The sequence below is a fragment of the Patella vulgata genome, chromosome 2, assembly GCF_932274485.2.
Source record: "Patella vulgata chromosome 2, xgPatVulg1.2, whole genome shotgun sequence".
In the NCBI taxonomy this organism is placed as follows: Eukaryota; Metazoa; Mollusca; class Gastropoda; family Patellidae; genus Patella; species Patella vulgata.
In genome coordinates, this window is record NC_065880.2 from 50,690,967 (window position 1) to 50,703,817 (window position 12,851).

The 12,851-nt window shown below is 36.1% G+C and overlaps 1 protein-coding gene across 1 annotated transcript in view; it reads left to right on the forward strand.

Moving 5' to 3' along the window:
* The window catches only part of LOC126809912 (uncharacterized), a 31,893-nt gene that overhangs the window by 3,684 nt on the left and 15,358 nt on the right, over positions 1 to 12,851 (forward strand). The window contains exons 3-8 of the mRNA XM_050534766.2: positions 1,508 to 1,581; positions 2,450 to 2,575; positions 4,837 to 4,994; positions 6,241 to 6,334; positions 11,600 to 11,752; positions 12,210 to 12,345. Of these exons, the coding sequence (XP_050390723.2) occupies positions 1,508 to 1,581; positions 2,450 to 2,575; positions 4,837 to 4,994; positions 6,241 to 6,334; positions 11,600 to 11,752; positions 12,210 to 12,345 (741 nt within the window). The remainder of the gene's footprint in view (positions 1 to 1,507; positions 1,582 to 2,449; positions 2,576 to 4,836; positions 4,995 to 6,240; positions 6,335 to 11,599; positions 11,753 to 12,209; positions 12,346 to 12,851) is intronic.

A 12,851-nucleotide genomic window follows, 5' to 3' on the forward strand; every position in this document is an offset into this window, starting at 1 on the left:
ATCAATACCTTGACTAAGTTCGATAATGAGCATTTTCTGCTCAGGGTAAGCAGAGCGATAAGCAATTTGATTGGCCGAGACTTTGGAACGCAATAACTGTCCTTCTAATTGAGCTAGAATGTTCAAACTTGGTGTACGTGTTTATTAGGTGAATGCCTTGATGGAGTGCGAAGATGAGCATTTTCTGCTGAGGGTAAGCAGAGATAAGCAATTTGATTTGTTGATGCTTTGGGACACGATAACTTTAGTTCTAATTAAGTGAGAGTGAGGACACTTGGTGTATAGCTTTATTTACATCAATGCCTTGACTAAATTCGATAATGAACATTTTCTGCGGAGGGTAAGCAGAGCGATAAGCAATTTGATTGGTAGAGACTTTGGAACACAATAACCGTCTTTCTAATTGAGTTAGAATTTTTAAACTTGGTGTAGGCATTTATTAGGTGAATGCCTTTATGGAGTTCGATGATGAACATTGTCTGCTTACGGTAAGCAGAGATAAGCAATCTAATTGGTTGATGCTTTGGGGCATGATAATTTTGGTTATAATGAAGTTAGAGCCATAAAACTCCCAATATTGATTCATTATATCATTACCTTGACTAAGTTCGATGGTGCGAATTTTCTGCTTAGGCTAAGGAGCGATAAGCAATTTGATTGGTCAAGACTTTGGAACATGACAACTCTGCTTTTAATTGAGGTAGAATATTTGAACTTGATGTAAATGTTCATTAGGTGAATGTCTTGACTGAGTTCAATGATTAACATTTCGAGCTAAAGCTAAGCTGAGCTAGCAGAGCTAATCAATTTCATATTTGTTGATGCTTTGGGACAAGATAATCTTGATTCTATTTGATAGAGAGTGATGAAACTTAGTCAACTTAGTGTATAGTTTGATTGCTTGATGCTTTTGAAAAAAGTAAATGTACAATTAATTAATATGTGTCATCTATTTATTTTGGGATTTCGGCGGGGGACATCAGCCTCACTGTTGGCTTGTTAAAATTGTAATGAGTCGTTTATCTCAATGAAAGGAAGATGCCTATTGTTCAATGTTGCCAGAGTTATGCAGCTTTGTTACTTAATTTTATTCATATTATGGCAGTGGTGGGCAAACTTTTTAGGTGAAGGGCCAATCACAAAATTTTGAAAGCGAGAGCCAGACAAGGTTTATGAAATGTAGTGGAAAGGTCTGACAGGCCGGATGACAAGGCAATGCGGGCCCAAAAAGTAATTTTGATTTTTTATTTCATTTAGAGATAAAATTACTCATAAATTTTCAGATGTAGTGGAAAAGTCTGGCGGGCCGGATGACAAGGCAATGCAGGCCGTAGTTTGCCCACTACTGCTTTATGGGCTGCAATAATTAACCTACTAATTTTCAACGATTTTTGATAATAACTATTATTCTCCTGTATATTGACTGTTTAAAAATGTAAAAGAGTTGTTGAAATAGGCCAATCAAGTTTCCAAATCTCTGTTTTAAATACATTTTCATATTTTTCAGGTAGTGGTACTGATACATGTAGTAGATGCGGAATATTTAATTATATGCCAACAAGATGTTCACAGTCATATGAAGTATGTACCATACTCCAAATAGATGTTGAATCCTATTTGTTATTATAGTTGAATCAATGGGTTTTATAAACAAATTAACTTGAATAAAACATCTGATCATAACTTTTAACAAAATTATTTCACTCTTTAGAAGAATCCCAGCATGAGGCGAGGATTTTTTTCATGGTTGGTTCTCAGAACTTAGGGGTGTGACATCTTAGGAACTAACAAGGAAGGTGTGTCTAGTTCTCCAAATTGATTGAAAAATAAACAAATGGGCAGTGCACACAAACAATCCCATGGTTGTTGGAATTCAAAGAAGAGTAGGTGGAACGGCCCTCTTGCATTGTATATGTAGGCTAGCCATAGAAATAATAATTAGCTTATTTAGTCTCAAAATTTCACTATTGAATTATACATGTGACCTGGTAATAGCATGCTAACTTATGGAAGTATGTAGACATGACTATCCAAGGTCTTGAGGTTATTGTGGTATTTCGAGACTTATGGGAAAATGTACCAGGAAGCTTCTGTTAGTTGTGCAGGACTAGTTTAAAGGTTTTTAAGAGTATTCCACGGAGACGTAAATGTTGTTTGTAAGCTGTGTTCATTTGCACCTTGTTCATTACTGTTTGTTTGTTTATTTGTCTGTTATTTATTATGTATATTAGATCTATATGTGTTACATCTGACAATTCTCCAAGTAAACTGCACTATTGTATTTATATAAGTTCTGAATATGGGAAGGACGTTTGTAAGTTTTAAGAACTTTTGTCATATCCAATTGTATCAAAAATTATTTTTATTCATGCAATAAAATATGTTTACACTAAACTTAAATCATTTGATTTCCTAAGATTTATTTTGACAGTTTCTTTAATTATTACAGCCACAGACAGCTGATATGTTTGGTTATGGTACTAATGCCTTTGAATATGATAGTAAATGTGTGGATAGTATAGAAAGAGCCTGTCGATGTACTGATACAAGATGCAAAGATATCAGCTGTAATATGGTAATTATATGTAATACTTTTGTAATCACAAAATGTGTAGGAACATTATAATGATGTATGTATTATTTTGTTTTGGCTACAGATTTGAACAAGAGTCTAGTTAATCAAAATGAAATGAAATGGGGTTTAATATCCTACTTTTTTGCATCGATTTGGCTAACGAAGACAGGCTTATGCCACACAGTGCGCTATGGGAGAAATTTTGCCTGGACAGTAGTGCTACAGCCTACTCTTTATTTCAAATTCCAACTGTCAATTTATACACTGGACCTCATCCTGCCCCTCTTACAAGGGGAGACGGTGCCGGAAAATCCAGAGGAAAGAACTGTGATAGGTTCTTTAGCAGGCCTTGCTATTTCTCTCTTGTGCACATTAATTGCAGGACCTTGATTTATCAATTCTTGTCGACGTATTTGGCACATCGCCATTAATCTTATAGGTATGGTGACTGTCGCCTACTAATTCTCAATGCAAGGATTGGTGTTTAAGCTTCATAATATCACTGAAAACCCTAGTGTTATTACCTCAGATATTTTTTGCAAACCAACGGAAGAAGTACGTGACAGGTCATCATATCCTATTCCCTATCCCACAATTAGTAACAGGAAACCTTTACCGATAGAGTTGATCGGTTCCTCAGATTAGAGACCTGACCATCTTATCGCACCAATATACGTGATATATATGGCAACTCCAAAACTTGGTGAAGATAACAAGGTATTTTTATCACGTCATGATCATCAAATCGGACAGCACAATTGCCAAATAGCAGTTGAATATTAAGTCTGATTGTAAACTAATCATGCATGTCTAGACGACTTACAAATTATGCTATCTAATAGTCCGGTTATCCAAATAATTCCCACTTGTTTATATCATTTTAAACGACACAGTCAAATGGGTAGGGAGCCTTAGAGTATATGCAGATAAGCATTTTATAACGGCAGCTCTTTAACTGTCTCTCTGTTCACCATTTAACAGAAGCAGTTGCTCCGGTGATACAGCACTGCTCCAGACCTATTTTTTGCTCCGATCTTCGATGACTATATAAAGGGAAAATGGAAACAATAAATAACCCATGAAATTAACCTGTAATTTCCCTATTTTTGAGATAATTAACAGTAGATAAAAAAAAAACCTAACAATTTTTTTTCTTTTCATTCATATGGTGTTTGCCACCAGCCCTAAATACATTAGTATCTGTTTTATAAAAATTTCTTGAAAAAATACTTCAAAAGGCCTGTAATCGTTTAGGGTCCATCTGGTGCAGGCGGGAATTGGCTTCCGCAGTTGTCCACGAGCTTCCAATGGAGTATCGACATGCCCAATGAAATGATCTTAACAAAACATATCCATTACTCTCAAATAGACATTATTTTAAATAAAATAATCCAAACAAAAATGAAAAATTCACCTAAAAGTCAGATTCAAACCACCAACCGCATGATTGCCCCTGACCCACCCCCTCACCAAGTTGCTTGTCCCAAGGTCCATGTCGTGGGCCCTGTTCAGGGGATTACCTAGGACCTCTCTTATTCTAAATCCGGCCCTGAAGGTGTAGCTGACGGCGCTCGAGAACCGTAACTACCATGCTACACTGTTCAACGTCGCCCACTTCGACGCAAGGCTGCGGTGCCGTTAAAATTTAAGCTTCCACATTTCTGTATTGTAGAATTGTAGAAATCAGTGGATGTGTCCCAAATTGAATAGTGGAAACATGCTCTGAAATTGAACATTTTGTTGCCATTTTCGGTGACATGTTGGAAAATGAAACCTTAAAGAGACAATACAACAAATATGTTGAGGGACAATACGACAATACAAAATATACAATAAATGCAAATATACACTTATATACATTATCACATGGTTCAAATGATGGCTATGGATATGATGAAAACATATAAAAGTCAAAAATTTTATTTCTCTATGTGAATATGGTACCCTAAAACAAGTCCACAAAAAGTTAATATGGACCGATTCTTTTTTTTTTCAAATTAGTGCTGGGGTGGATGTTGACCACCCGCTTTATTAGACAGGGTCAAAATTAGAAGGTTGCTATTGCGCTATAGAATGCAATCTGTGCTTAAAAAGGGTGATAAATACCCATGTGAAAACCAAAATTTTACCCATAGGGGGTGTCATACCATAAGTTTGATCAAAAACTTCTGACCCTCCATCTTAGCCCATTGTGCAATTTTTGCCTGGTCCTCTCGTGGATACACTCTTAACAGGTCTGATGATATATTTTCTGTTTTCAGATGAAAAATTTATTAGATGGTCTCAAGAAAGTGCTTTGTGAATACAGAACAACACTTGATCCCAATCATCAGAAGATTTTGTTTGCTCTAAGATGTCATAGTGAAAGATGCAATGAAATCAAATGTAAAATGCCATGGTGTGAAATACTTTGTTCCATGTAAGTTAAGCATATTTTTATACGCCCACATTTTCATGTGGACGTATATTGTCGTCGCCCCTGTCCGTCCGGACGTAGGTCACAATTCTTTTCCGATTTTGACGAAACTTGAAATATAGGTTTATCTCCAAAAGATCTCGGTTCCTTTCGATATTGGCATGTATCGGATCGAAACTTCATGGATTATGGCCCCTGTTTGTACGAAAAATCACGTTTTTAGCTTGTGGACACTATAGAGGTCACAATTTTTATCTGATTTTGTTGAAACTTGAAATGTAAGTTGATAATCCAAAGATCTCGGTCCCTTTCGATATTCGCGCATATGGGACTGTAACTTCCTGAATTATGGCCCCTGATTGTACGAAAAATCGAGTTTTTAGCTTGTGGAGCCTATAGAGGTCATAATTTTTATCCGATTTAAAAAAACGTATTATTATATCACCGTTACACCATAAGAACGGCTGGGTTCGAATTTCGTGAAAATTGGCCCAAAATCGACAGACAAAATGGCCACCGTTCGTTCTGAAATAGCGTAAAAATATGGTATATCAAGGTTGTGGACCCTATAGAGGTCACAATTTTTATCCGATTTTGTTGAAACTTGAAATGTAAGTTTATAACCCAAAGATCTCGGTTCCTTTCGATATTCGCGCATATCGGACTGTAACTTCCTGAATTATGGCCCCTGATTGTACGAAAAATCACGTTTTTAGCTTGTGGACCCTATAGAGGTCATAATTTTATTCCGATTTAAAAAACTTATTATTATATCACCGTTACACCCTAAGGATGGCTGAGTTCGAATTTCGTGAAAATCGGCCCAAAATGGTATATCAAGGTTGTGGACCCTATAGAGGTCACAATTTTTATCCGATTTTGTTGAAACTTGAAATGTAAGTTTATAACACAAAGATCTCAGTTCCTTTCGATATTTGCGCATATCGAATTGTAATTTCCTGAATTATGGCCCTTGATTGTAGGAAAAATCACTTTCTTTTTAGCTTGTTCTCTATCCATCTCTCGAAAATGTGGGCGTAACCTGCCTGGCAGCCGCTGGTTTTTAAAAAACGTTCCTAATTTCAAGTTAGTGGCAAAAGTAAAGATAAGATTGGAGAATTGTGGAACTGTCATTATCAGTGTATTCATTGGCCTATGTCTGCTATATTAATTACTACGTATCTTTTAATAGCAGTTTTAGCAAGCCATATCCAATTTTTAAGATTGATTATTTGTTTATACTTTGCAGTGAAGATTGGAGTATCAGTAAGGCAATAACTGAAATAAGAAATAGAGAAAGCTCTTTATTAGATAGTAAATCCTCTTACAAGGAATGTGTGAAGGTAGACTATTAGATTATAGCCCAGAATTTAATTGGTCGGTTCTGATGATAGCTGCAAATTAGTTGTGTAGAACTTTATAACTAATTCCTTGTATATATCTGTTTTAACCCTTTCATTGCGTCTACCCGGTAGTACCGGGTATTATAAAATGTCGTTAAAATACGCGTACCCGGTATTACCGTGTACTCAGTAAAGCCCTCGCTAAAATTAGTACCGCAACTGCAAGTGCCATCTATTGTATTTTCTATACACTAGAACATATTTCCACGTGTTTCAAAGCGGCAAACCGTAAAATGGCGGAGTGCATAGTAACAACGTAGACGATGCACTCTCGACGAAGTCGTGAATGACGTCTTGCTGACCAACACGTGGACAATTTCGAGGCGGGTGATACACATAATTCGTTTCCAGTTAATACTTGATAATGATAGTAGTCAGGACAGTGATTGGTATTATGAAGTGTGTGATTTGTTGCATGACGTTCCGCCCATGGCTATGTCTCCCGTGCATGATGAACAAGCCCAATGTGAACACGATAGCCCTGTGTCTGCAGTAGATTCTGACAATAATTCTGATGTTGATAATAATGCTAGCCTGCTGGATCGTAAAAGACATAGGCAATTCCTGAGTCCCGAACGTGTAGATCTATTGACTGACTACATGTATATTGATAATGATATGGGACTTCGGGATGAAAGTGAAAGTGAAAACGAGGTATTGCAATCCGCACGTGGTCATGGCAGCGGGTGACGTGATGCGCATGTTCGTGGTGGTATTGCTCATGGCTGCTATCTCATAAGTATTTCATGGAGAAAAATTTATTTTCGTGTCAGCTTTAGTGAGAAATGAGAAATCCAAAATGGCCGCCATGACGTCACGTGACTACATTATTATGCAAATTTCCAAAATTCTATTTTTTTCCTCTTAGCCCAACCTCATGCCCATCCCAACAGACAAAAAGATTTTTCATAAAAGCTTCCATAAGTACTGTTTGGCATTCAGTTCCAACCCCCCTTTTGTCCTCAAAAAAGGGTCTAGCACAGGCAGTGGATTTACGTCTAGCATTGAAAGGGTTAACAGGCTTTTGCTTTTTAACGTCCACATTCATAATGTGGACGTATTATGCCGTCGCCCCTGTCTGTGTGTATGTATGTGTGTGGGTCACCTATGACCTCTATTATTTTTAGTGCATGCCCGACCCCCTGGGACAGAGCCACGCCCAATTTTTGTGTGGGTCGCCTATAGGCCGCAATTCTTTACAGATCCTTTTGAAACTTTGCATACCTATTCCTTATACCCTAAGGATGATCCGAACCACACCCATTTTTCTTTGTGTGTCTGTGTGTTGCCTACAGGCCACAATGGATCATCTTGGAACTTGATATAAGTATTCCTTATAGCCTAAGGACTGCAACTATTGATTTTGGTGCATGTCCCAACTGATAGGGGCAGAGCCACGTCCAATTTTTGTCTTGTGGCCGCAATTCTGAATGGATCATCTTCAAACTTGTCATATTTATTCCTTATAGCCTAAGGGCAGCAACTATTGATTTTGGTGCATTTCCAGACCCCAGGGGGAGAGCCAAGCCCATTTTTTTGTGTTTAGCGCCTGAAGGCCACAATTCTGAATGGATTATCTTGGAACTTAGTATTCTTATACCCCAAAGACGGCAGCTATTGATTTTGGTACATGGTCTGTCCCCCTTGGGCGGTGCCACACACACTTTTTGTTAATATTTTGTCTGTAAATAATGTACAGGTTGCAATTATTTGGATCCAATTCCATATGAGCCATCATAGGATTGTACCTATTTATATTTTCCATGTCTATGCGGTTTTCTACAGGCTGGAATTCTGAATCTGAATGGATAATCTTGGAACTTGGCATATTTATTCCTTATACTGTAAGAATAGCAACTATTTATTTTAAAAAGTACCATATGAATCAAAGCAGGAATGTGGACGTATATTGCAGCAAAAGTGTTGCTCTCGTTCTTGTAAAAAGATCTGTCTTTGTCTTACATTGTAAACACCATTTCTTCATAGGAAAGTACCCCACCCCACCCCACCCCACCCCAGCATGAGAGAGAGAGTTTAACATCCACTCAACACAAACTAACATATGGTTTAATTTATTTCAAGAATTCTCTTTGCGCGTAGGGGTCTTGAGCAGTGGGAGGAAACCGGAGGACCCAGAGAAAACCCATGAGGTTGGACAGGCGACTTGTCGCGTACAACCGGGGATTCGAAACCACGCCAGTTGACTCAATGACAGGCCTTATGATACAGCACGCACATGCTAACCATTCGGCCATCCAACCCTTCCCCCCAAGGCATGACAGAGTTTCATGATAGAAACAGACATGTCAACCCCCAGGTATGAAAAAACAGGAGATTTTTTTTTTTAATCATCAAATAACATCATATTTATTCATCATTAATACTATATTCACAAGTTTTTAGCACTTTATTTATATACACAAACAAGTCTTTAACACTTTATACACAAGTCTTTAACACTTTATACACAAGATGTCACATTACTAGAATCATCAGCTTTGCCAATTCTATTATGCTTTTCCAATTTTACAGAAGCTATATTAGTTGTAGTATTGCAAACGTTGCACAATGCTTCTGGTCAATTAGAAGTTTCTGGTCAAGTTCAGCGAATCTTGAGGATGGTTTATGAAACAAAGGAAATGGATTACCTCCCTTTGTGATAGTAAAAATCGCATTGGCCTTTGACCATTTTCCATGAGAAAACTCCTTCTGTGGAGAAAGGTCGCGAATATGTGAGTCTCACAGAAACAACATGAATTGGTTGACAAAATGAAATAAAATAGCAGCATTGAAATATCAAAATTTTAACTAAAAACACCACATGTAACAAAAATATTTGTCTTACTAAAAGTATATTGAATTTTGATTCACCTATAAAATCCAATAAAATCGACAGTTTTGTTCTATAGTCGTTTTTAAACAGCCTGTCTTAATATTTGACATAATGTCTCAAAATAATTTCTGATCACTAAATTGTTATTTCAAACATGACACGATTTGGATGCCTTACCTACGGTAATACTTTCTTTTTAGTTTATACCTAACCATAACGGTGGTGATAATATCATAATAATTTGTGCTTACCATTAAATAGATTTAGTATGATGAGAGTGTAAAATAAAAAATATAGTAGGTTATAGGATGTATTTGTATTCTTTCTAGTATTGTTTTTGGTGGATTTTCCAGTGTTGCAAAGCTGGGGATGAGGGATCATACTAAGAGGGGAATTGTTATCATTATTTATTTAATTATCAATATATACTATTTAAATTTGTATTAATAAAATTCAGAGTTCAAAGATAAGAAGTTAGTAGTAACATTTTAGATGTATGAGAGCATTCTGCACCCAAAAAAATATTTTTTTAGACAAAATGATTTATGTTATATTTAAAGATACATTCCCGCGTACAAACTGGGTGATTTAATGGTATATATGGACTAAAAACATATAGGCCGCATTCCATGGGCACAAATTGTCGTTGCAAAAATATTTTCGTTCCTACAAATCCGGTCTAGAAGAAATTTTGTCAGTGTATAGTTCATATAGAGATATTCGTTTGTTGTAATGTTCCCCAAAAAATTCCATAGTTCTTCGGTGATATTCTTCTTTAAAATTCGGACTATTTATTGATAGTAAAATTCATAGTGCGCGAGGTCACTGGACAGAATTCAGCGTTGTTCGCCGCGTCACGTGATCGTTTTTTCCACAATCGACCAATCACGTTATTGTCTACATTCGCGTGTGTTGTTGGTAAACACAAAATGGCGTGCTTCACGAGGAACACATTGCCGTTATACATGTAGTAGCTACACTAAATGGCGACAAGGCTCAATTAACTTGTATTGTTCACTTAGACAGTGTTAATAAGGGAAGTGCAGAACCCTTTACAAACACAAGGTGAGATAAATGTCGTGAGGTAGCTATAGACTGGTTTCAATTGGATGGAAATGACCAATCCATTGCAGCATTTTTCGATACAAATGGATATTTTATTACGAAGGATATTATATTGAAGATACAGTCGGCAGTGGTTTTGGATTTCATCCAACGTTTTATAGATGTTTTAAGAACAAAACAGTTAAATGATGCGAGAAAGAAAGAGAGTGACTCAGTGATAAGGCAGCGTCTACATTCAGTCCAACCGAAACTAAACTGTCACGACATACATACAGACTATTAGTATTAGTATTACTGTGATGTGGTCATAATATATTTTACCAAACATTATTTAACAACTTACTATTAGTATATTAATCATTCGACAAAAATAGCAATTCACTCATAACATAATATTTTAAACACGGTTTCACCAAACCTTCAACAAGATAGATGCGCAGGATCCAACTCACATCTACGCAAATATGGCTCCGCACTATAAAGAAATAAGTCATCGATTTATAGCCTATTTCGAGCTTGAACTATTAAATTGGCAGATTTTATTGGAGAACTTTGTTGACATATTGATTGCACGATTATTGATAGTCCGATTTGTAGACCGGTTTAGCGGGAGCGAAGGTGACAAGATTTTCACCCCGAGAATACAGCCTAATATTCAAACTAATTAATTTGTCATAATTTTGATTCAAATCCTTCTCAAAAATTGTAATTGCGAAGGAATGCCCTGCTATAAAAATTTGATCAAACCAGGTCATGTTTACGTCACATGACTTACCTCTCTTGGAAGTCAGAGGAGAATTCACTGCATACATAAGACGATGTTGTCTTTAATCGCTTACTATTTATTATAAATATCGAACCTAATTAAATTTCTGATTATCCACTACCTGCATCTTTTTCTGTCATTTGTGTCTCAGAAAGTGTTGTATGTCTAACTCTTCATAAAGTTTATCAACTTGTACATCAAGCGCTCAATGTTCGCTTGTGACCTTTGACATCACGCGTGCAGAAATTCCCAATCATTGGGCTGTCGATTAAGGGAACCCTTACATTTTTGTCCTGTATTTGCTCCATGAGTGTTTTTCGGGGAATCCAGTATTTTTCTAGTAAGATTGGATATCTCTACTTTCCATATATACCAAAATTGCCATACCTTTATTGGAAATAACCACCCGATAAATACTTTTCTGGGAACCGATCTTTAACCAAATTGTAATATTCTGGACAGATTTATTTTGGACCATGTTTGCTGGAATATCCAGTTTGTCATCATCATTGATATATATATATATTATATTTTTCTATAGATTAGTCGAGATTGCCAAAAGCGTTACAGAAATAAATCAATGATAAAGGAAGGAGAAGACTGGTATTATTTAATGCACATCAATAAAAAAACAAACTTATTGTTGGCTAAAGAACTACATGAAACCACAGGGAATAATTGGATAATAAAGAAGGTAGAATATTAATGTCACTGCTCTTTTTTAAATTTGAATATTAATTGATGTGGGTTAATCCCAGGAAATTGAAAATAATGTGAAGATCACTAGAAGGCATGATAATAGGGAATTTTCTGTAATCTGGATGAGGTATGCATATGATTCATTGTTGAACCACAACAATCTCCACCTAACACACATTGTGACTGGCCGTATGTGAGCTATGCGTATGCAAAAGCTGCATGTTGCACTAAAACAGGTTAGAAATTATGTTATAACAATGACAATATGGATAAGTTTGATAGGTCTGTTCTTCAGTTGCCATTTGCTTATATTTAATAATACAGTAGTATGATTTCAAATATACACAATCTGAAATTCTAATCATTCCAAATTTAATTAGTAAATTAAGACACCAGCTCTGATGTCATCATGAAACTTAATATCCATGTAAAACTACCTTTATAATTTGCAGACCAGTCTAAATGACTATGATCAACAGTTGGGGGTATACATGAAATTAAGAGAATGTAATTCACCATATATTGTACAGCATCATTGGGTTGTCGAGCATGGGAATTCTCTGTTGATATGCAATGAGTTCAAGCACAGTGAGTAGTTTCTTCAGTATTTGGATTATTTTCTGAAAATCCAAGTGCATTGCAGTCATTGGTTTTAAATATGAAAACTTATCTTCATGATTTATAAAGACAAATTCTGGGCTAATGCATCTTTGATTGAAATGAACTACACATATCTGAAAGGTTTAATCAGGGCCTGTTTGAATTTTATATAACTTTATATATATATATAGGTTTAATAGAAGTAGGAAGTAAAATACTTGAATTTATCATTACCCTTTCTCCATAAATAATAGAAATGTAGATGTAATTTCAAATATTAACCTAATTGTCCCCCGCCTTTCAAAGAAAGCAGGGGACTATTAAAATGGGTTTGTCCCTCTATCTGTCTGTCTGTCCGTCACACTTTTTTGGACACAATAACTCTCCTTCTAATTGAGCTAGAATGTTCAAACTTGGTGTGGGTGTTTATTAGGTCAATGCATTGATGAGCATTTTCTGCTTAGGATATGCAGAGATAAGCAAATTTGATTAGT